We start from the raw sequence: 25,532 nt of genomic DNA on the forward strand, positions 1-25,532 counted from the left end.
ACTTTATCATTTATATTGGCCCTGACTGATGACACGTGCCACATGACACACATTTCTATCCTCTTATTGGACGATCACATTACTATTTATTCATTTCCTGACACTGTTTAATAGATTTCATATTTTTTAATTGTAAGTCTGATTGTTACACGGCGCAGTAATATCACACTGATTGGATTATTATTTCCCACTTATTGTCTACAGATTTGGGGGAAGACATTTATTTTCATTTTCATTTGATTTTTTTAATCAGATATAAAATGTCCAGCTGGTAGGAAATGGGTGTAACAAAGAGAATCCATATTATGTGTATACAGTATCTCACAAAAGTAAGTACACCCCATCACATTATATCTTTTCATGTGACAACACTGAAGAAATGACAATTTGCTACAATGTAAACTAGTGAGTGTACAGCTTGTATAACAGTGTAAATTTGCAGTCCCCTCAAAATAACTCAACACACAGCCATTAATGTCTAAACCGCTGGCAACAAAAGTGAGTACACCCCTAAGTGACAATGTCCAAATTGGGCACAACTATCCATTTTCCCTCCCTCATGTGACTCGTTAGTGTTACAAGGTCTCAGGTGTGAATGGGCAGCAGGTGTGTTAAATTTGGTGTTATCGCTCTCACTCTCTCATACTGGAAGTTCAACATGGCGCCTCATGGACAAGAACTCTCTGAGGATCTGAAAAAAAGAATTGTTGTTCTACATAAAAATGGCCTAGGCTATGAGAAGATTGCCAAGACCCTGAAACTGAGCTGCAGCGCGGTGGCTAAGACCATACAGCGGTTTAACAGGACAGTTTCCACTCAGAACAGACCTCGCCATGATCGACCAAAGAAGTTGAGTGCACGTGCTCAGCGTCATATCCAGAGGTTGTCTTTGGTAAATAGACGTATGAGTGCTGCCAGCATTGCTGCAGAGGTTGAAGGGGTGGGGGGGGGTCAGCCTGGCAACGCTTAGACCATACGCCGCACACTGCATCAAATTGGTCTGCATGGCTGTCATCCCAGAAGGAAGCCTCTTCTAACAATGATGCACAAGAAAGTGCGCAAACAGTTTGCTGAAGACAAGCAGACTAAGGACATGGATTACTGGAACCATGTCCTGTGGTCTGATGAGACCAAGATAAACGTATTTGGTTCAGATGGTGTCAAGCGTGTGTGGCGGCAACCAGGTGAGGAGTACAAAGACAAGTGTGTCTTGCCTACAGTCAAGCATGGTGGTGGGAGTGTCATGGTCTGGGGCTGCATGAGTGCTGCCGGCACTGGGGAGCTACAGTTCATTGAGGGAACCATGAATGCCAACATGCACTGTGACATACTGAAGCAGAGCATGATCCCCTTCCTTCAGAGACTGGGCCGCAGGGCAGTATTCTAACATGATAACGACACCAAACACACCTCTAAGACAACCACTGCCTTGCTAAAGAAGCTGAGGGTAAAGGTGATGGACTGGACAAGCATGTCTCCAGACCTAAACCCTATTGAGCATCTGTGGGGCATCCTCAAATGGAAGATGGAGGAGTGCAAGGTCTCTAACATCCACCAGCTCTGTGATGTCATCATGGAGGAGTGGAAGAGGGCGCCAGTGGCAACCTGTGAAGCTCTGGTGAACTCCATGCCCAAGAGGGGAAAATAATGGTGGCCACACAAAATATTGACACTTTGGGCCAAATTTGGACATTGTCACTTAGGGGTGTACTCACTTTTGTTGCCAGCGGTTTAGACATTAATGGCTGTGTGTTGAGTTATTTTGAGGGGACAGCAAATTTACACTGTTATACAAGCTGTACACTCACTACTTTACATTGTAGCAAAGTGTCATTTCTTCAGTGTTGTCACATGAAAAGATAGAATAAAATATTTCCAAAAATGTGAGGGGTGTACTTACTTTTGTGAGATACTGTAGCAGTGGGTAGAGGAGATAGAGCAGAAGTCTGTAATACAACATAAGAGTATATAGTGCAGGGGTCAGGGGTATGTAATATACAACATAGAGTATATAGTGCAGTGGTCAGGAGTATGCAATATACAACATCGAGTATATAGTGCAGGGGTCAGGTCTATATAATAATATTGGTATTCAGTAATCAGTGGTGGATTACATGTATTTATGTCATGTATGGATTTAGTGTTAATGACCCACCTGTGCTGATCTCTGTAGGAGTGTCCTCCTCTATAAATGTCCCCGTTATTCCATCCTCCTCCATAGACTGCTGATCATCCCTCACATACGTCTCTTCTTCTTCTGCTTTAACCTCAAATTCTATATCGATTGGATCTCCACTCTAAATCCAGAAAATTAGAGTGAATATTATCTGAAAGTTATAAACTTTAATATTATGATATTATAAAAACAAAAAAAACACATCCTCCCCAGAAGTCCATGTTCTAGATGCTCCAATCCACCAACCTTGTAACATTGAGGGATGGTGTGATCTTCCTGTGTGGAATCCCGGGAATACAGAGGACGGGGACATCTCTCTGGTAAGTTTCTGTAGCTGGATGACTCCACCATGGTGTCCTGATACAGATCTTTGTGTTCTTTTAGAAACTCTGACTCCTCCATTACCCCATCCTCATCATCCTCCTCTTTTATCTCTTCTTTAACCTCAACTTTAGAATCTCTCAGGTTTCCACTCTGAATATAGAATAAAAATGACTTCAATGGTAACAATGCAGATAATGTACAGATCCTAATGATACTATCAGTGATTGTTCCTCATCTACCTGATGATGGTGAGGGATGGTGTGACCTTCCTGTGTGGAATCCCGGGAATACAGAGGACGGGGACATCTCTCTGGTGGGTTCCCATTACTGGATCCATCTGTAGGAAACACACACACTGACTGAATACATTGTTTCTATGTGTTTATCAGATGATGGGGGATCTAGGTGGAGCCTCCGTACTGCTCTCTCCTTTACAATAAAGTCTCCTCTTACCCAGTGATGTGAGGGGCGGCTGATTCTCCATCATGACGTCCTTGTAGAGATCTTTGTGTCCTTCTAAATACTCCCACTCCTCCATGGAGAAATAGACAGTGACATCCTGACACCTTATAGGAACCTGACACACACAATGATACAGTCACCATCCAGAAACATCCCTTGTCTGTTACTGGATAATGTCCCAGAATTCCCAGCACCGCTCACCTCTCCTGTCAGCAGATGGACCATCATGGTGGTCAGTTCCAAGATCTTCTGCTCTCTGTTCCTCTCAGGTATCGGAGAACGAGGGGGAGGCACCATGGTGGGGCTCTGGGTCCTGCTTCATCCCCCTGAGATTGGCTCTCCAGTAGACTCCTTCACTACAACACAATCCTATAGATCAGGAGAAAGATAAACCGATATCAATCATCTGACATCATCTACATGTCTATAATAAGAACATGGTCTATTGACCAGAGTAGATAAGAGTGATGTCATGTGACCTCCCAGAATCCTCCTTACCTCTCTGGTCAGGTCTGTGTTTTATTAATAGAGATAAGAGTGATGTCATGTGACCTCCCAGAATCCTCCTCACCTCTCTGATCAGCAGGTAGATGATCTCCAGGGTGAGGCTTAATAACCTCTCAGTCATGTGACTCTGATCCTCCTCCATCCTCATTGGTGTGGTCATGTGATCTATGCGGGTTTCTCTGTAGACGGATAATGAAGAATTATGTGGACTGCATTGGTTGGACAATATTAGGATGGGGATATAAGGGGTTATAGGCGGGTTGCCCCCAGTGGGAATTGGAACATGTAGATTGGGTTAATTATTGGGATTTTTTTATAAAGAGTGGTCACAGGTTCTGAGACCATCAAGACCAATGCAGAGCCCAAAGACCATGATTGGACAGGAGGAGGGACAATCCCCTGCCAGAATGTAGGGGAGTAGAGGAGAGTGTCGATCAGAGGGAGGGATCAGAGGATCGGATAAGTAAAAGTGCTTTTTCTGGTTCCCTACACCAAAATTACCATGTAACCCTTGAAGTGGGGCTGCCCCTATTATACGAGGGTTAAATGCTCATTTGAGTTTTGGTCATTTTTTGTTTCCCCAGAGAGGGGCTTTAAACAAAATAACATTTTCACACGCGATAAAATCTGTATTTTAAACTTGTAAAAACAAAGCGCCCCCCACACACACACACAATTATGTCAACCCTTAAAACTGTGTGTCCCCATGAAATGGTAACTAAATTGACTACCCAACATGGTGCAAAGACAATGCTATAAAAGCTCCTACAGGTCATTCGTTTAGAGAAACCCGGTAATAACGGCCCCAGAATCATGGCTCTCTCTCTAGTGACAGCCTAATATAGTGACCCCCTTTGTGACAGCGTAATATAAATGACAGGTCCTCTTTAAGGAGATATTAGGGGTTTATTAGACCTCCAAAGTCACCTATGGACCCCAGTGAAGCTGATGAAGTACAGATCGGGATTAACCAGCTTCATCCCTGACCACAGTGACCGGGGAACAATGGCACTAAACCTGGAAGTGATGAAATGCTCATCTCTTCAGCATTCATTCACCAGAGAGGAGATCTGAGAACTGATCACCCTCCACTCCATCTACCATGCCGATCCTGGGCCTACGGGAGGGCAGACACATGGTTAATGTAGTGAAACATGGAGATATTTGTATCTTCAGAGGAAGGGTGTGAAAGGGCAAATTTCAGGAGAACCCTCATCCCTCGTTACAAGAGACTGCTAAGGTGAGAAGATGATTGGTGGGAAAGGTGACAAATCTCCAGAATAATCTCAAGATAATTTTTCAACCCTGAAGGGGTTACTCTAGGTTTCCACACTATATATCAGACATGGGAGTAAGTCACACATGTGCAAGTCACAAGCAAGTCCCAAGTCTTAACCTTCAAGTCTCAAGCAAGTCCCAAGTTACTGTGGCGAAAAGCAAGCAAGTCAAGTCGAGTCCCTGCTAGAAGTCAAGCAAGTCAAGTCAAGTCATTTATTTTGGTCAAGTCACAAATCAAGTCAAAATACTGATCTACACCAATTTTTACCTTTAAATCAGTTAAAAGTCAGTGGCCAGAAAAGGTTTTGTTTTATTTTCAACATTAACAAAACTGCTTAGTGCTTTTATCTTGGCATATTAAAGAAACACTTCGAATGCCCATACAGCTCAAAATCCTTTGTCCAGTCATGTTTCAACACCACAGTCACAATTTTTTTTTAAGTATTTCCATTGTTAAACAGCCAGTGTCCTAAAAATCAGAACACACTGAGGTGTTTTAAGTGACTGTGGTGTCAGAAACATAACAGGCACATTCATTTTGCTTTAACACAACTTCAGAAAATGCAAATATTTAATAACTTAAAAAAGTAAAGTAATTTCGAGTCATATGCCTCAAATCAAAGTCAAGTCTCAAGTCATGAATACCAAGTCAAAGTCAAGTCGAGTCGAGTCTTTTGTTAATTTTAGTCAAGCAAGTCTCAAGTCCTCAAACTGGTGACTTAAGTCTGACTTAAGTCAAGTCATGTGACTCAAGTCCCCCACCTCTGCTATATATGTGCGTATCATCATCTGCTGGAGATAAAAGAGGTCACAGTGACTATGGAGGAAGAGGACGGACATGACGGGGGGGGGGGGGTTACTGGGTGTAAATAGAAAATAAGATCTTATTACCTCCTCTACTGCCACTTCCAGCGATGTCTCCTCTCTCCTTTGTGCCACATGGAACTTGTGTCTGTACCTGACATCACTTCCTGTCTGTACCTTACATCACTTCCTGTCTTCCATAGAGACTTCCTTTCTGGGTAGAAGTGAGATCACCACCTTGTGGAGCTCAGAGGAACTGCAGCCCAGAGAAACGTCTCGTAGTGCGAACACGGCCTTATGCTGTGTGTGTATGTACTGTATATCCTTATAGATGGGTCATCTCCACTCCCACCAAGGGGGGGGGGGGGGGGGGAAATACATTACTGCCTATTACCATCACACACACTCACACTCACCATCACCACCCCCCCCCCCCCCCCCGTTTCCTGGCCAGGCAGGCTGCATGCTCGGATTAACAGTTTGGTATTTATTTCCTGGTTGACCTCACACAGTTGTTTTTTTTTGTTTCTTTGCTTTCAGGACTCCTTTTAAACACCTACTAGATTCAGAGTCTGGAATGAAGTTTTGAAGGACTCAAAATTTGGGGGTGTGAAAGAAAAAAGTCTTTACCACTTTCCAACCTCCATATAGCAGTTTTATTACTACAGGGCAGCCGTGCTGCTCAGAACCACGTATATAAACGCGATCCTGCACTTCCAGGTAGCATGCGCAAGTGCGCGCTGCCCGCGGCTCACTACCACTGTGATTCTACACAGCAGGTCCCGCAGAAGGTATGTCCGCCGTTACCCGCTGATCGTTCGGTACACAGGCAGAATGGCAATCCGTCTATGTAAACAAGGCAGATTGCCGTTCTGTCAGTAGGGAAGGCATGGATCCTGTGTTCCTGCAAAGCAGAGGGACTGATCCATGCCTTCCCCTAGTAAAAGCACCTTCCCCAATACACAAACACTGGCTTGGCACACATTTAACCCTTTGATTGCCCCTGATGTTAACCCCTTCCCAGCCAGTGTCATTAGTACAGTGACCGTGCATATTTTTAGCACTGTTCACTGTATTTGTGTCACTGGTTCCCACAAAGTGTCAGATAGTGTCTTGATTTGTCCGCCGCAATAAAGTCCCGCTGTAAGTCATTGATCGCCACTATTACTAGAAAAAAAATAAAAATTCCATAAATATATCCCATAGTTTATAGATGATAACTTTTGCGCAAACCAATTAATATACGCTTATTGAGATTTATTTTAAACAAAAACCTGTAGTAGAATACATATTGGCATAAATTGATGAAGAAATTTGATTTTTGTACATTTTTTATTGGATGTTTTATAGCAGAAAGTAAAAAATATTTTTTCTTTTTTGCTTATAGTGCAAAACTTTAAAACCGCAGAGGAGATCAAATACCCCCAAAACAAATCTCTATTTGTGGGGAAAAAAAGGACATCGATTTTATTTGGGTACAGTGTCGCATGACCGTGCAATTGTCAGTTAACAACTTCAGCCCCAGATGATTTACCCCCATTCATGACCACACCATTTTTTGTGTTACTTTAATTGAAAATAGCGCAGGCCTTCGACGCTGTACCCAAATAAAGTTGATGTCCTTTTTTCCCCACAAATAGAGATTTCTCTTGGGGGTATTTGATCACCGCTGCGGTTTTTTATTTTTTGCGCTATAAACAAAAAATGACTAACAACTTTGAAAAAAAAACAATATTTTTTACTTTCTGGAGGGCGGCGCCTGTAAAAACAATCAAGCGGCTGAACAGCCCATATGATTGGTTTTATGGTGCAGGGAATCACAGGCAGAAAAAGAAGATATGTGAATGATGCCTGTAGCTCCACCCATCATACAGATATCTTCACTCAAAGTCCATGACGTCATATGAGGTCGTTGGGCGGGAAGTGGTTTAATACAGGAGAATAATGTCCACGCCCCCCTAAGCTTCCACTTATTTGTAGAGACATAAACCATTTGGAGTGCCAGAATCCCAATCTTCTTCTCATTGGTATAATGTCAAGGATTTTGCAGACAGAGGAAATGAGCTTTTCAATGTTAGCAAGCATGTTGTGTGAAGGTCCTTCTTCATTATAATGACAATGTAGGGGAGAGAAATCCTCTGCACCTTCCTCCAGTACGGCATCCATATCCTCTCCATACCTTTCTGTTTCTGCATCCTCTGGGACCGGCATATCGGGATCTGACTCCGGTTGGGAAACTGGAGCAGGAGAAGTGGCGGAGAGATTTAGAGCTCTGGACAAAGATGGCCGTATTAAGACGTAATCTGTCCAAGGAATTGTCGACAGAAAATCCTGCTTTGGTCAGGCAGCCCACATGTTGTGTGTCTGAGAAAGAGCTGGAACCAGAAATGGACATTGGTGGTAAAACATGGACTTTATATACAGTCCAGCATTTTGGACAGATAAGACAGGGTCACCCTGTACCTCTGACCATTACTCTATTATTCTTCAGGATAGAACCAATATTTCTCATTTCATCTTCTATTGCATTGGAAGAGAGGCAAGGGTTAAGGCAGGTTCACAGGCTGCAACTGCAGACAGATATACCCCCGAAGAACAAGACCAACACATGAAGTTTCCACCAGGAAACCCCCCCAAGGACACACTCAATTATCCTGACTGAGTATAGCCTTGAAGGACACAGCATCCTCCAATGACAACTGTTATGGCTAAGCTCACGAAGGCCACATCAAGCAAATAGGTGACTCATTATCAGGGCTTGTTTTCCCAGAGAATAGGTGCATGTACTACCCCTTTCTCTGTCCCTACCCACCTCTGAGTATCATTCCTTGGTTCCATCCCCCTACCCACCTCCGAGCACCATTTCTTGGTTCCAACCCCTACCCACCTCCAAGCACCATTCCTGGGTTCCAACCCCTACCCACCTCCGAGCACCATTCCTGGGTTCCACCCCTACCTGCCTCCGAGCACCATTCCTGGGTTCCAACCCCTACCCACCTCCAAGCACCATTCCTTGGTTCCACCCTCCACCCACCATTTCTTGGTTCCAACCCTTATCCACCTCCGAGCACCATTCCTTGGTTCCACCCTCCACCCACCATTTCTTGGTTCCACCCTCTACCCACCTCCAAGCACCATTCCTTGGTTTCGACCTCTACCCACCTCCCAGTACTGCCCCTTTAGACAATACAGAACCAGGTATCATTTTGTGGTGCTGAGTAATTTTTTATGGAATTTCGCAATGATAACAAGAAAAACCGTAAAATAAATTCCCTGCAGCCGGTAAAAATAGATCCCCTAACAACAATGGACCACCCATAATAGAATTCCTCCATGGCAAATAATAAACTACTGGCTGCAACAACAGGTCTCCCCACAGCCAGCATCAATAGACCCCTCCCAGCAACAACTGACCCCCAGAAGTTTAAAACCCACCCCCCAGCAATAGTAGGTCCTCCACCAGCAATAATAGACCTCCTCTGCAAAAAAAGACCCCCCTGCCAAAATAGATCCCCTCCATCTAGAATAGACCCCCCAGCAGTGAGCATCAATAGACCCTGCAGCACACTCCACCACCCCTTGCCATTACATACAGTCAGTGCTACAGGTGCCCTATTTGCGGTCCCCCGCGCTGTCGCTAAAAAAATCCCTGCTTATTATACTGGAAAACCTCTTCCTCTTCATAAATGCCAAATCTGAAGTGGAAGAAGTGTCCCGGTTGGGACAAGGTGTTGACCACTAAGACATTCTGCTGCTCTGTCCTTCTGTTCAAGAATGAGCTTCTAGCTTAACCACCATAAAGGTGACAGAAAATTCTGCTTTTGTCAGGTAGGCCACATGTTGTGTGCCTGAGATAGAGCTAGAACCGGATACGGACATTGGTGGTAAAACTGGGTCCTACTCTGGTACAAGAGACACATTGTCACTCCAAGCCAAGGCTGAGTACTGAGCAGACATTTGGCAGAGCCAATCTCCTGTGATTTAGAATTGGCTCCCTTTCTCCTGGTCTCCACCATAGCTACAAGTGTGGGTATCCCCCTGTGGGGTACTAATGGAATAGGGTGCAGGAGATAGTGTGCAGTGTGTCTGAAAGGAGTACGCGATAACCCAGATGTTGACTGTCCTGCAACGAGTGGTGAAAGGGCACCGGAGTACCTTATCAGGGCTCTAGGTGGAAGTGGCATTGAAGTGTGTGACCAATGGTGTGACCACCTGAGACTGAGCTCTGAATTTTAGCACAAAGTTTGAAAAGCTTACGCTGTAAGGTGAATACATTCCAGACTTAGTAATGTTTTATAGAGTAATGGTCAAAGTTACAGGGTGACCCTGTCTTATCTGTCCTGAATGCTGGACTGTATATAAGGTCAATCTTTACTTGTCATGGTGGGCATACCCCCGAAGAGGTTCTCCGGGACTGGGTTCCATAGTTATGAGGTTCCATAGTGATGAACTATAACCCTGGACCTGTATAGCACCCTGTGGCTAACAACACATTGCACCAAGTGCCATAGGGAGCTCCTCATGCTGGATCCAATGCCTGAAACAACATTACAGGGCATTTCCAGAGCGTGGGGGTCTGAGTACAGCTCCCAAGGTTGCACCGATCCGGGTACACTGCTTCTGTGTAGACAGTAGAAGACAGCGAGGGCTGATTGAAGAATCAGAAGATAAAATAATAAAGAGGAAAATAATAAACTAGTGAAGATAACCCGCTAATATATCCCATTCTAGGTTGGTGCACATTATTCTGCTCACACAATCAGTGCAAGTCCAGCTGGTCACTGAGTCATCAAAAGAAACTTGGACAACCATGCTCCAGCAAAATACTCCTTTATTAGAATATATCCAAGTGACAACATGGCAGGAGACATGAGACTGTCAACGCGTTTCACACTCATAGCAAACCCGCCATACTGCTTTCTCTCTATTTAAACATACAACATCAATTACCATATTAATTAATATTTAAGCTGAACATCATAGACATGTGCAGAATGGAAACATTTGTTTTATTTCAGATAAATCTGTTTAGTTATTTATTTCGCTTTCTAGAATTCAATTCATTTCAAGCTTTCATAAAAATTTGAATCGGTCAAAAGTGTATCAAGCATTGTTGCTGGAGCAAAGGATTCCTCCTGGCACAGTCAGAGGCTTAAAGGTGACTGAATGTTCAAGCATGGCCTGAAGTGCTTGTCCTGAAGGTCCAAATGTCTGAGACCAAAGCTGTACCCTCCTATCAAAAGAGGAGCAACCAGGTCCCCATAGGATATGTATGGGTGGCACAATCTGAAAAAGACCGGTAAGCAACCTCTCCCCCAGAAGTGGAGCTCTTTGCTGACTATTTGGTTGAGGACTTTCTTTCTCTCTTAAATTCTTTCTGGACTTCAAGTCAGAATTGCAGGAGCAAACCTCTTTGGAGTTAGACACTGACTCTAGAACTGCAGTTTTCTTTCATTCGGCAGACATTTACTCTAAAGCAGGAGGCCGGACTAAACGCAGCTCATTGCTATCAAATAAAGCTAGCCCTTAAAGGTTAAAGTTTAAACTCTTGCAATGCAGACAAGATTGTCCCACTCATAGAATTATTCTTTAGGATAGAATCAATATTCTTAATCCCAACTTCCATTGCATTGGAAGAGAGGCAAAGGTTAAGGCAGGTTCACAGGCTACAACTGCAGATATACACCTTAGGGACAAGTCCAACACAAAGTTACCACCAGAAGACCCTAAACCCCCCCAGGACCCACCTAATCATCATTATTGAGTATACCCCTGAAGGACACAGCATCCCCCAATGGCAACTCCATGTATATGGCTAAGCTCATGAAGGCCACGTCAACCAAATAGGTGACTCATTATGCTGGAAAACCTCTTCCTCTTCACAAGTGATCATCACCAGCCCTGATGAAGTCATGTGTCATGGGACGTAACGCGTAGGAGGAGTCAATCAGTGACGTTTTGATCATTGCAGTGGATGGTACGATCCTCAGATAGAGCTCCAACAACCATTTTCCCTGCCTAAACAGCAGTGCGATCAACTGGCTATTTACTTCATCTGCTACACTCTTACTGAAATGTGAGTGTTTTTATTTCTCAATAAAGGTTGTTTTTTACCTATTACACTATGAGTACCTTTTATCTTCCTTTAGGATACCGTGTGATGCCTTGAGATATACTGAATATGAAGACATGATAATCAGATTGAAAGAACAAAAGATCCCTGCGAGTATAGAGAGGAAGGATTACTGGCTTGCTTTTTTTGCACATATTAAGTGTGCTTCAGGTGAGCACGCATTGTACTCACAGGTGCACACCGGGAGAGAGGAGGCAAAGCACCAACCATTTACAGGTTACCTTGTAATTTGCACATGGAATTTGTTGGATCCTGTCACTTTTAGCACTTCATTTCCAGCACGCCGAGCACCTTTTCAGATGAACTTTTTTACAAATTACTTGTCTGACACATCACGGATGACCCCTTTTTATCACATTGCTTTAGCACAATATTAGCACTATATTCTTTATTAAGGCAAATATGTATTCATTACCACGTTTACATTTTTATATATCTGGCTTGCATTATTAATATTTTATGTCACTTGGATTCTTTGCTTATAGATGTGGTTATTTTTAACTTTATTCATTGTTACTTGCACATTTCAAATGATATAAGCCATTTTTGTAGCACTTAGTAGGTATTGATTGAAGTGCACTTTTTTTTTTTATATTGGAGAATAGTGCATTACCATTGTCTCCTATCCTGTTGCCTTTCAAGTGTTAGAGTACTTGTAATAGGTATATGCAGCAGTTCTCCTAAACCACCATTTTATACTACATTGTTATTCAGTGCAGCACACTAGTTTCGTTACGACATGTTTATTAATGGATTTTTGTCAAAATTTGTGTTTTTTTTTTTGCAAAATTTTAAATGTGCCAAATTATTGGCAAATATCGGCCGATACCGATATGCGATGGCCAATATCAGTCGATCACTAATGGATATGGTTTCTTTTCTTTCTTTTTATAATCCTTCTTGGAAGAAATAAAGGACAGAGGAATATCATTTCAATGATGCATCGAACATCAATGGCAAAAATATTTCTAGTGTGTCTAAACATTTCAGAGAAATCCATGGGGGTAACCTTCGTTCTTTTTCCTTTTTTGGTTTAGAACAGGTTGGAAGACCAGTTAGCGGAGGTGATATACACCGCACTTTACTACAGCGTGAGGTGTGGTGGATACACAAGCTCAATACAAGAGCACCTAGTGGTATGAACAATAGGATGGACATAAACCTTTTTTGAAATAATTGTGAAGTTTATTAAGGGTTAATGTTTATTGTCCTATTGGACACCCTCCTTGACTTTTGACGGATTTGAACACACTACCTCTTCCCTGGTGTTATGTATTGATGTTAATTGCAATTAAGTATGTACCGCCCCTAGTTTTAGGAGCAGTTTTCACATTATATAAATGCTATGAGGAAGGCGTGAAGCCGAAACGCGTCAGTTTTTCTCATGTTGTCACTGCTATCCATGCTGGAATAAAGACATTTATTTGGAAGCCTTTTCGTGTCTCGGCTTTATTCATATAACAGAGGAATATCTGACTTACATATTTGGATGAAGGAGGGATACACCTGGTGGCCAATGTTCTGTAGGACATCATGCTTGATATGACCCGTTCACTCATAAGAGTCTGATCATTTGGTGACAGTCCTATTTTCTGTAGGACATCATGCTTGATATGACCCGTTCACTCATAAGAGTCTGATCATTTGGTGACAGTCCTATTTTCTGTAGGACATCATGCTTGATATGACCCGTTCACTCATAAGAGTCTGATCATTTGGTGACAGTCCTATGTTCTGTAGGACATCATGCTTGATATGACCCGTTCACTCATAAGAATCTGATCATTTGGTGACAGTCCTATTTTCTGTAGGACATCATGCTTGATATGATCCGTTTACTCATAAGAATCTGATCATTTGGTGACAGCCCTGTTTTTAAGTTTATTTCACAGAGGTGTTGTTGAGTGATTGGAAGAGATTTTTGCACTTAGCTGGGGCAATGGATGATCTGGAGGGCACCATTTTATGGACACTTAGACAATTTGTTGGTGGATATACGACAGCAAAAGGAGATTATTAGATAATTTATCATTGAAGGATCATAGAGCTGGTAATATATTTTTCTGTTTTATCTTACTTGTCTGGGTGAGATACGTTGTTTCCAGCTGCTGGGGGGTTATTTCTGTATATGACAGTTTAGGGGAATTGTCCTGAGCACTGAATATATAAATTCATAATGGTTGCATGAATGCTTGGAACATTTGTCCAAAAAATAGACCTCTAAGTGTTTGTGAAAGGTTACACCACAAAATGTACTTAGCCAATGAAAGTTAAGGACTCCATTTTTATTTTTCTACTGCTATCAATGGCCAACACGGGACAACACTTCATCCATGTCTTTGGTGATCTCTGATCTCCTTATCAAGCGTTTCTTACATGATGAAGATCAGCCATGGAGTATATCTGAGGTGTATATCTGGGTGTGCTTCTTCCCCACATGTCCACCAGCATTCATATAGAAGACATTTCCCGCACCCAAGGCACTAATATACCTCAAGGGTTGTGTGGGACCCCTGATGTACAGGAAGACAGGACTTCAGTGAGGAACATTTCCCTCACTCAAGACAGGAAAGTGGCTTCTCCCCTGTGTGAGATCTTTTATGCACATTAAATTTGGATTTCAAACGGAAACACCTCCCACACTCAGTACAGGAATACGGCTTCTCCCCCGTGTGAGATCTTTTATGCACATTGAATTTGGATTTCAAACGGAAACACTTCCCACACTCAGTACAGGAATACGGCTTCTCCCCCTTGTGCAATCTCTGATGTCTGCGAAGATAGGACTTACGTGAAAAACCTTTCCCGCACTCAGGACAGGAAAGTGGCTTCTCCCCCGTGTGAGATCTTTCATGCACATTAAATTTGGATTTCAAATGGAAACACTTCCCACACTCAGTACAGGAATACGGCTTCTCCACCTTGTGCAATCTCTGATGTTTGCGAAGATAGGACTTTCGTAAAAAACTTTTCGTGCACTCAGTACAGGAAAATCTCTTATCTGTTGGAAGGACGGCACCGTCCCTCACAGTCTGAGGTTCCTCAGGATAAGAGGAATACGATGGTCCATCTACAATGTGTGGTGCCGGATGGACATTTGATGTAGCCGGGTTTTCTCCTGGACTATACTGTGTGATGTCCTCATCTTCTGCTTTACAGTCTGGAGAAAAAGTGAGACAATCCTCTGAGTTTTTCCTCATCTCCCGTCCATCTACTAAAATAGAAATAAAAAGATTATTATTAGACATGAGCAGATTGGTTCCCCTAAACCAGGACTCAGCCACATCAGACCGCTTTGTCTCTGAGGATCTTACAATTCCACCCTCAAGGCAACTAGTAAATGGGTCCTCTGATCTCCTACCAGTTCATTTCTTTATTCATGGACCTTAGTCAGAGAGTGAGGAAACAACGAGAATTGTCTTTTATAGAAGTGACAGTGGGGGATTATAGGACGAGTGTCCCCTCCCCCTCTATTGCTCATTGCCACATTCCCAACACAAGAAGTCCTGCACTTCCTTATTTAGTCCATGATTTAGTCATGAACAAAAGCGGGGCTGAGCCCCACCAGAGGTCAGAGAGTGAGGATGGTGGGAAAACAACCAAGATGAAGACTGGACTGGTCCTTAAGATCACATCATTGATTTTTTTTTTAATCAATACATTTTTATTGGGTTTTACAAGACATATTGGTTAATCCACTGTGAGTGAACACATATGGAAGGTTGCTCTCAGCATATTTAATAAGAGAACATGACTGTGACGGGAGTCACTTTGGTTGGGGGGCCCCTGGAACCCAGCTTACCTTACAGAGGTTGAGAAAGCCTTCCCTCAGGCCCCTCTTATGTGTAAGTCACACTGTGTCTATTAGGGGCACAGGGTGACCAAGAAAATGATAGACAGCTACTTAAAGCGGAGTTCCGGGCACAGATATCATTTTTTAATAAACATACCCCCGGGACAGTCAGGGCTAGCACATTCCACAATGGCTAGCCTCTGATCCGTCTCGGTTCGCACTTACCGTTTAGAAGAAATACTTACTTATAAAATTTCTTCCACAGCGTTTCCATCTTTCTTGTGGGCAGCTGAAGCCGGCGCGGTCCTCTTCTGTGTCTTCTTCCGCGTCTTCTTGTCCCAGAATGCGCCGCACCGGCCCCTCTCGTCACTTCCGGCGCGACGCCGCATTCCTCCACAGCTTCTGGGCATGCCCAGAAGCTGTTTAGCAGGGGAATGCGGCGTCGCCCGGAAATGACGAGGGGGGCCGGTGCAGTCGCATTGATTCCTGGGAGCTGTGAAGTTCAGCTCCCAGGAATCATAGCGAGGCAGGAAGTGACGGGGTGAGCCGTGGCTCAGAGGGAGGAAGTACTCTGAGGTGAGTATCTTCGATCTTCAATTGCAAGGTAAGTAAACAAAAAAAAAATTACTATCCAATTCCTTTTCAGGTGAGGCATACCTAGCGGAGGGGCACAAAAAAAAAATCTAGTTTTTGTGCCCGGAACTCCGCTTTAATGGACACTGAGAATATGGTTTGGAATACTTCAAATGGGACAGTAATATTTATCAACAATATCCCTCAAGAAATATATGAAGACTATTCCTGGCTTGTTTGATTCTGAACATGTTCATTGAAAGAGCTGGCCTCTGTTCCAAGTTCTTCAATGTACTAGGAGACAGACAGTCTGTTACTGGTGGTCTCCTGCTATTGTCTGTGTATTAGGGTGTGATGTGTTTGCACTTATAACAATGTGTATTGTACTTCATGAGCTTGATGACCGGCAAGTCTGCTAGTTAATTAGCTCAAGTTAATTAAATCACTGTCATCTATTAGTTGCTAGTGGGAAAGTAGAATACTGTTTGTGTTGGTTGTTATATTTCTGTACACAATTTCATCTGCATAGGATAATGTAATCAGGCACCTGACCTGGTGGGGTATATATTCGGTGTGAGTTTGTTCAACAAATGTTCCAGATCTTATACAAGCTATTCTCGGCTAGTTTTGTATGGGGGCGGCTAGAATATCTGATATGTATGTTCAAGACTGAAGGAAGCGGTATTCTGATGGAAGCCCACAAACACAGTGTGGGTCGCGGTTCCGTTACAACGACTAACAAATCTTTTACACTAGAAATCTAATCGTCATGTACTTCTAGTCACAAAAAACATGTCTACAAGTCTACAACATAATTTAAGTTAAGGTAGAGCAAATATATACTCAAGAGGGTAATGTTATTTATTGGCCCAGATGGACCAGGGTTTCCACAAGAAGTCAAAGGCAGACACCCGACCAAGCCACAATGCAAGAGTATGTTCGTAAGAATGATGGAGCTTGACAAGTGTAATTACTTAAGAGGGATTGGGGGCTTCATGGGCTTTCCAGTGTTTGGCTATTTTGAGCCTGGCAGCAACCAGGATATGAATGACCAGATTGGGAGAGGTCACCATACCCCATCACATCTGAGAATATTGTGAGGATTTTGTTCCAGAAGCTTGCAATGTTCTTGTAGGACCAAAAGATATGGAGAAGATTGCTGATTTGGCCACATCCTCACCAACAAAGTGAGAGCTGAGATAGAACTGAGCTAGGCGATAGGGTATGAGATACCAATGGAGTGAGATCTTTTGTTTCAACCCCCAATGCTGGACGCAATGCAAGACTTTGTAGACTGACTTGAAGGCATTGCCCCACTGGGAGTTGGTGAATGAGGATTTTAAACCTTCCTCCCATAGAAGGAGAGGTTTTGATTTAAGGAATGTTAGCTTTTCATGCAGTTTGGTATATATTAGGGAGATGCCTTTGTTCCTAACAGTTGTTGACAAATAGAACTGCAATAATCATTTGGGGAGATGTACCTCAGGAGGAGGGGATGTCACCAGGAGGTGCTGTATTCTGAGATATCTGAGGTGGCCTGCATTTGAAAGCCCATACATTTCCTTCAGGGTTGTCATACTGTTAGACTTCCAGTACGAAATAGAAATACATTTTTTATTATTACAGGTCAATAATTGTGAACTTTGAGGCCTCAAATGAACTAGTTACTGATTCAGTCAAAACCCCTTCAGTTTGAAGCACACATTGCGTCCATTGTTGAAATTGTTTTATTTACATGTACTTTGAGATGAGAAGCTATGTCATCTGCCCCAAAAGGAAATTGTTTTCTGTAAACTTTGAATATAATGAAGGGGCAAACGACTAAATTGCTTATCCCAGGTGGAACGGCCTTGGGGGGGAAGGTTTACATACAACAGACCTCAAAGGATAAAAAGCCATTTTTCCCCTGGTCATGAAAAGAGAGAAACCAGGGGGATCATAAAACATTATGTTCTGGCCAAGAGACGTTTTAACACACAATGGCCAAAACTCAAATTCAGGGTCACACCTGTGTTCACCCATTCCCTAGTGAATAGCTATTGTTTCAACCATGAGAAGACAAACAAACGGAAAACTGCCTGAACAAAGACTAGAGTCTGTAATTAATTTATCTACACACCAACAGGGGGGTAGAGATTGTGTCATACAGACAATTGTCCATTGGAATTTACATAGTGTCAAATAGACATTGTCACTTAGACTGATGAGAACTGCATATTCAAAAGAATTTTATATAATCATAAGCTTATACAACATCCTTGTCCCATCATATACAAAAGGGGGTTGTGGAACTTATGATGTTATGACAATCTTCTATTGAGAAGTACATTATATCTATTATATAGTAGTGTCAAATGGTCAGAAGTTCTCCCATATTTTATGTACAGTCCCAAATCATGAATGTATTGTTGTTAACATAATAATCCCTTAACAGATAATATTCTGATTGGAAATAACCCATGTGTAGAAAAGTTTACATATACAAGTTGTTGTGTAGCAATATATATATAACTGTATATGTATCTATATAATTCTTACTGCTACTAAATGTAAAGTATATGGGTAAATCAGTCATTCCCAATCAGTTACCAGGTCCAATCCTTACTTAGATACATGGTGGATATTAGATGGACATGTATAGAGGATGAGAGTATGGATAAATTATTATGTTGTTTTTATGGTAGTCTTAAATGGAGAAATTATACAGTTTTAATATCCCATATATTGGTTAACCAGTAGAGGTGTCGCCCAATGACCTCGTCAGTTAATGGTTAAGTTATCCCAACCAATGGGGATAAGGTTACTCCTTCTGGGTTTGACTTATTGTAATTTTACAGCCCCTTTGTTCAATACAATATAAAAAGGGAACACCAGATGAGAGAGGGACACACATCATGACACATGACATTGCCCAACATATATTACACATACAACACACACGCTACTACAGCCATGCATAGACTCATCTATACAGACTCCATCTTGCTCCATCATGTATCTGAAACTTTGAAGGACGCCAAACGAAACTCCTCCCTAACTGACCACCATCTTGGGAAGGCAGCCATCTTAAGGACTCTGGTAACGACCATTCTAAGCTAGCAGCCATTTTAAATATGGTAAATATACCTTGCTAATTATCTGATTATTATTTACTATTGTTTATGTACTTCCTTAAATGTTTTACAATTCATATTTAAGGGTAACGAGATTACAGTCCCAGCCGTATTAACCATATGTAGATTTTTCTCTAAGAGCTGATTTTTGCTTTTTATACATTTTTATTAATATCAGATTTAGAGCATATTGGCGTATTAGTCTCTCGTTTTGCATGGTCTATTCTCGCTTCATCTGCAGTGAAGTGACTATCGGATGCGCATTGCGCAGACAATTGTGGTCTGATTATATAGCACACTTATCTATGGTTTATGCTACTACATCTGGGAAAAACGTAATCTTGCTTTATTTTACTTTCATCGTCTAGCTAAATATCACATTGCATTTATCGTTTTAAGTTTGTATTTTATGTAAGGTTATCTCTTTGTGTCACTCAAGTCTGATCATTTATTGTGAAGATATGTCTTGTGAATAAATATTCTTATATATTCCCTACTGTAGACTGTTTCACTAAGATTGGTATATGCTTTTAAAAAGAAATTAATCGATCAAAAACAACTCGTTATACTCGTTCAGAATAATATTCTCGAACGTGTTAAAAAGCACAACAATACTAAGAAATGAGCCGTGCCTCATTGAACCATCATGTCATCTAGGACTGTAATTCCTTTCAATATCTAGGACAGGAGGCTTTTGTACATTATAAGTGTAGAAATCATTGAGATAGAGATGTGGACTTGAGTGTCAAAGAGCTGTGACAGGAAGTGGCTGTTCAGTTACCTCCAAGCTAGGCAAGATGCTCTTAGTGGGGGAGAAAAGCTGAGTTATACTTACTGGTAACTCCTTTTCTAGTAGTCTTCCAGGACAGCCCATGAGACCTTAGGGCTCCTCCCCCAGGGACAGGAAACACATTCCAAAATTTAAATAAAAGGCGGTCCCTTCAGTCCTCACCTTCAGTATTTCATGAGAACCGTAGGACATTCTGTAAAACATACATATATAGATATATATATATACACACATATCATACATTATACATAATATCAGATAAACCGGGTGGGAATCCGGCTGTCCTGGAAGACTACTAGAAAAGGAGTTACCAGTAAGTATAACTCAGCTTTTCTCAGAAACGTCTTCCAGGACAGCCCATGAGACGATGAGCAAGAAACTTACCAGTCTAGGGAGGGACTACTGCCTGGAGCACCTTTCGACCAAATGCCTGTTCCTGAGAGGAGAGGAGGTCCAGGCGATAGTGTCTAACAAAGGTTGAAGAGTTAGACCAGGTAGCTGCCTTACAGATCTGGTCTGGTGAGGCACCGGCCCTTTCAGCCCAAGACGTGGACAAAGCTCTAGTAGAGTGTGCATTAATGAAAGGTGGAGTCACCTTCTTTACTAGATAGGCTTCTGTGATGGCCTGTTTTATCCATCTTGCTAAAGTGGCCTTAGAAGCTTTTTCCCCTTTATGGGAGCCGGAAAACTGTACAAATAACGTATCACTTTTCCTGAAGGTTTTAGTCACCTCCAGGTATTTCAGAAGGGCTCTTCTAACATCTAAACAACTAAATTCTTTTTCTTTTTCGTTATTTGGGAATTTACAAAAGGTAGGAAGTACTATGTCCTGAGTCCTATGAAAGGAAGAAGCTACCTTGGGCAAAAACCCTGGATTTGTTTTTAGCACAATCCTGTCATCAAAAATCATGAGAAAAGGTTCTCTGCTTGAGAGAGCCTGTAGTTCGCTTAACCTTCTAGCTGAAGTTATAGCTACTAAAAATAAAGTTTTTAGGGTGAGTAATTTTTCTGACAAATCCAAGGGTTCAAATGGACTGGTTACCAAAACCTGAAGCACCAAGGATAGATTCCAAGCTGGACACGTTTTTATCCCGGTCGGCTTTGTTCGGGCAATTGCCCTAAAAAAATTATTTACATTTGGGTCTTCTCTAAGGGAAAACTGAAGAAAGACACTAAGGGCGGCAGCCTGTACCTTCAAAGTTCCCAGGGAGAGACCTTTGTCGATGCCCTCTTGAAAGAATTCTAAGATAGTTGGTATATCTGGAGAATGTCTCCGATTCTCCGCTCCGCCATCCAAAAATGGAATTTCTTCCATATTTTAGCATACATCTTCCTTGTGACTGGCTTTCGACAGCTGGTTAATGTTTTGATTACTCTGTCTGAGTGTAACGTTCATGCGTTTTTATTTGCGGATGGATTTACAGCTGCAGAATTATTACACTCAGTAGCCTTGTAGAGAATGTGTTGAACAACATATCCAACTCTCAGGACTTCATCACCGTGTACAGCCTGTTATATACTATATATATTAATAGATGTTTAATGGAGGGATAGAGTATATGAGGATATATAGATGAGAGACAGGCTATTGTATGGTGAGCACTAGAAGTAGTATAGGAGAGTTGCAGGTGATGGTAAGCAGATAGGTTCTGATGTCAAGTATAGTGCAGATGGTAAGAGGACACAGATGGAGTATAATTTAGACAGAGTAACCTAGTGCAAGGATAGTTCAAGGTAGTCCCAAGAGCTAACAGTCTTATGCAGATGATAGTGAATAGATAGATACAGATAGTCTTGGTAATTGCAGTAGATGACAGTAGGAGATTGGTTAGTAAGAATCCCCTGCGGGGTACTTATCACTTAGATAGGTTAGGAAATACAATGTCCAGAGGAGATGGGTGATCCCGTAGCGGGATACGGATCACCAGCGAGGTTTCCGGCTTAGTTCAGCAAGGAATGTATGTCAGCAGCTCCGACTTCTCAGGCGTAGGTGCGATGAACATGTGGGTTTGAACGAGCGATGAGTGAGAGCAAACCAGCGATTGAAATAGCCGCTCATAGCGGCGCTCGGCAGTGATGTCATCCGGTCTTAAAGGTGTATGCGTCCTTTGTATATACAAGATGGGACGCAAAGAGAGGAGAAATATAGGGACAAGGGTACCATAGGTACCGGAACATTACAGTACCCCCCCCCCCTTAAGGCCGGCTCCAGAAGGCCTCTAGAACTGTTTTTTCCGGATATTTCGAGTGGAAATTGCGAATCAGTCTAGGGGCATGGATATCGGAGGTATCCAGCCAGGTGTCATCTTGGGGCCCATAATTCTTCCATCGTACAAGATACTGGAGTCTTCTTCTATTGAAACGGGAATCCAAAATTTCTTTTATCTCAAATTCTTCTCCACCCTCCACTTGTACAGGAGGTGGAGGTGAGATAGTAGGCCTTATTCCTTGGTTAGGAACATGGGGCTTCAGTAGAGACACATGGAAGACAGGATGTATCTTGAGGTCTACTGGCAATGTGAGTTGTACTGCAGCTTTTCCAATAAGCTTCTCTATTGGAAAAGGTCCTAGAAATAGAGGTCCAAGTTTTTTACTAGGGATCTTTAGTCTTAGATTTTTTGTAGAAAGCCAAACAAGATCCCCAATGGCATATTGGGGAGAGGGTTTCCTACGGAGGTCGTATTATTTTTTTTGTTGGCTATGAGCATGAGATATTGTATTGTTGAGTAATCCCAGAGAATCCTTTATCTGGGCAAGATAATCAGATGCTACTGGATTACTTGATGGTAAGATACGTGGAGGAAGGAGTGTGGGATGAAACCCATAATTCAGGTAAAACGGAATTTGCTTAGTAGTGCTATGAGTAGCGTTGTTATAGGCGAATTCCGCCAGTGGGAGGAGATCTGCCCAATCGTCCTGTAGATACGAAGTATAGCAACGCAGGTACTGTTCAATGCACTGGTTAACTCTCTCTGTCTGTCCGTTGGTCTGAGGGTGGTAGGCAGAAGTAAGGTTACGCTCTATTCGCAGTATCTGACATAGAGCTAGCCAAAATTTTGAGATGAATTGTGAACCACGGTCAGACAGCAGTGTTTTTGGAATACCATGTAATTTAAAGACATGTTTCACAAGTAATTCTGCTGTTTGTTTGGATGAAGGTAGTTTTCGGATAGGGGTGAAATGTGCCATCTTGGTCAGATGGTCCACTGATACCAAGATGGTGTTGAATCCTTTGGAAGGTGGTAGTTCCACTATGAAATCCAAGGATACCACTTCCCACGGAACCTGGGGTATCGGTAAACTACAAAGTATTCCCGATGGTTTCGTGTTGTCAATTTTAGACCTTGCACAGATATCACAAGATGAAACTAACTTTTTTACGGTTGTCTTCATGTCTGGCCACCAAAATTGCCTAGTGAGTAGATTGAGAGTTTTAGTCATACCCATATGTCCTGCCATAGGTACATCATGCGACAATTCTAAGATCTTGGTTCGCATAGTAGGGGGTATGTATAATTTATCGTTGTAGTAGAGGAAGCCTTCTGCGTCAGTAGTTAGTTGTGGTGGAGGTGAATCCAACCCTATGCTGTGCAAAATCTCCTCCTTCAGTGAGCGAACGACTCCGATAATACGTTCAAGTGGTATTATAGGAACTGAGGGAACCTCAGTGCAATCTTTCTCGGCTAGTCGTGAGAGTGCATCCGCTTTTTTATTTTTGTCTGCGGGCGTGTAAGTTACTAAAAAATTAAATCTCAGAAAGAATAACGACCACCGTACCTGCCGGTGGGAAAGAGTTCTATTAGTCTGAAGGTATTGGAGGTTTTTGTGATCAGTATATATCAGAATTGGCAATTGAGTGCCCTCAAGTAGATGTCTCCAATTCTCTAATGCCAGTTTTATGGCTAATAACTCCTTCTCACCTACTGGGTAGTTCACCTCGGGGCTACTTAATGACTTTGAAAAGAAAGCAACTGGGTGAAGAGGTGAGGTGTTTGTTGGTCGTTGTGAGAGAACTGCTCCTACTGCCATATTAGACGCATCTACCTCCAAGATGTATTGAAGGGATGGGTCTGGATGGCATAGTATGGGGGCAGTAGTAAAGTTTGATTTCAGCAGAGAGAATGCTCCATTTGCTTCCTTTGACCAATTAAATGGTCTCTTCGTGCTTGTAAGTTGTGTGAGAGGTTTCACAATCGCAGAGAAGTTTTTAATGAATTTCCTATAGTAATTAGAGAATCCTAGGAACCTTTGTAATGCTTTGCGAGTGGTTGGCACAGGCCAATCCAGAATGCAGGATATTTTGCTCATGTCCATTTTGATTCCACTTTTAGATATAATATATCCTAGGAATAGTACCTCCTCTTTATGAAAGAGACATTTCTTTGATTTAACATATAAGTTATGTGCAATTAGTCTTGACAACACAAGTCTCACATGTTTTATGTGCTCAGGTAAGGGATGAGAATAGATAAGTATATTGTCCAAATATACTACCACACAAACATCAAGCAAGTCTCGGAATATCTCATTTATAAAACGTTGGAAGGCTGCGGGGGCATTACATAGCCCAAATGGCATTACAAGGTACTCAAACAGTCCGTATCTGGTTCTGAATGCCGTCTTCCATTCATCCCCTTTACGGATTCGAATTAAATTGTATGCCCCTTTTAGGTCCAATTTTGAAAAGAAAGAAGCCCCACGCACCTGTTCGATAAGTTCAGGAATAAGAGGTAAAGGATAACGATCCTTTATTGTGATGGCATTTAATTGTCTGAAATCAATGATAGGCCTAAGGCTAGAGTCCTTATTACGGACAAAGAAGAGTCCAGCAGCAGTGGAGGAAGTAGAAGGTCGGATGAATCCTTTTGCCAAGTTTTCATCCAGATACTCTTTAAGGTGAGAGAGTTCATCCTGTGAGAGAGGATATACATGTCCGTAAGGCAACTTGCTATTAGGGAGCAGATCGATACAACAATCATAGTCCCTGTGAGGAGGTAACATTTGAGCTTTTTTCTCGAGGAAAACCTCCGATAAATCTTGATAACACTTAGGAATAATGTCATCTGGCAGTACAGACAGGATCCTGTCATCATGTGTGGGGAGGTTACACGTCGTCTCGCAATAGTGAGAAGAGAAGGCTAACGTTCTTGTTTTCCAATCGATGATTGGTTGATGTATGTGTAACCAGGGAAGTCCCAAAATGATTGGAAAATGTGGCGAGGTTAATACATCAAAGGTGGTGGTCTCCACATGAGACTCGTCAGCAGTTACAAGAAGTGCCTGTGTCTGACTGGTGATAGGACCAGAGGATAAAGGTGTATCGTTAATAAAACTAACGGAGACAGGTTTGGGTTTTGAAACAATAGGTATTTTATTAAGGGAGACAAAACAAATGTCAATGTAGTTTCCACAAGATCCTGTGTCAATCATAGCCTTGGTGGTGATCCTAGTTTGGTCCCACTGCAATGTTAATTGAACAAAAAGATAAGGATTAGGAAAGGAAGTTGTGAGTCCCCCTAGCAAGACATTTGAACACTCACCCTCTTTTCTGCGGACAAGAGGACAGTCGTTTACCAGAT

General features: G+C 42.3%; 4 protein-coding genes and 1 pseudogene across 5 annotated transcripts in view; 2 read left to right on the plus strand and 3 right to left on the minus strand.

Moving 5' to 3' along the window:
* The window catches only part of LOC309548771, a 29,078-nt pseudogene extending 21,316 nt beyond the window's left edge, over positions 1–7,762 (minus strand). The window contains exon 1 of the transcript in view: positions 7,709–7,762. The product of the transcript in view is annotated as an uncharacterized misc_RNA (transcript). The remainder of the gene's footprint in view (positions 1–7,708) is intronic.
* The window catches only part of LOC309548772 (uncharacterized protein), a gene marked incomplete at its 5' end in the record, with an annotated part of 42,760 nt that extends 21,492 nt beyond the window's left edge, over positions 1–21,268 (minus strand). Inside the window, 2 exons of the mRNA XM_082248718.1 lie at positions 14,169–14,638; positions 21,146–21,268. Of these exons, the coding sequence (XP_082104844.1) occupies positions 14,240–14,638; positions 21,146–21,268 (522 nt within the window). The 3' untranslated portion in view covers positions 14,169–14,239. The remainder of the gene's footprint in view (positions 1–14,168; positions 14,639–21,145) is intronic.
* LOC309550236 (uncharacterized protein) overlaps positions 1–25,532 on the plus strand; it is a gene marked incomplete at both ends in the record, with an annotated part of 809,557 nt that overhangs the window by 314,469 nt on the left and 469,556 nt on the right.
* Positions 1–25,532, minus strand: part of LOC309548765 (uncharacterized protein) — a gene marked incomplete at its 3' end in the record, with an annotated part of 203,203 nt that overhangs the window by 162,351 nt on the left and 15,320 nt on the right. The window lies entirely within an intron of this gene.
* The window catches only part of LOC309550731 (uncharacterized protein), a 395,974-nt gene that overhangs the window by 108,569 nt on the left and 261,873 nt on the right, over positions 1–25,532 (plus strand). The window lies entirely within an intron of this gene.

The sequence above is a fragment of the Pelophylax lessonae genome (assembly GCF_965119305.1).
Source record: "Pelophylax lessonae genome assembly, chromosome: 3".
NCBI classification, from domain to species: Eukaryota; Metazoa; Chordata; class Amphibia; order Anura; family Ranidae; genus Pelophylax; species Pelophylax lessonae.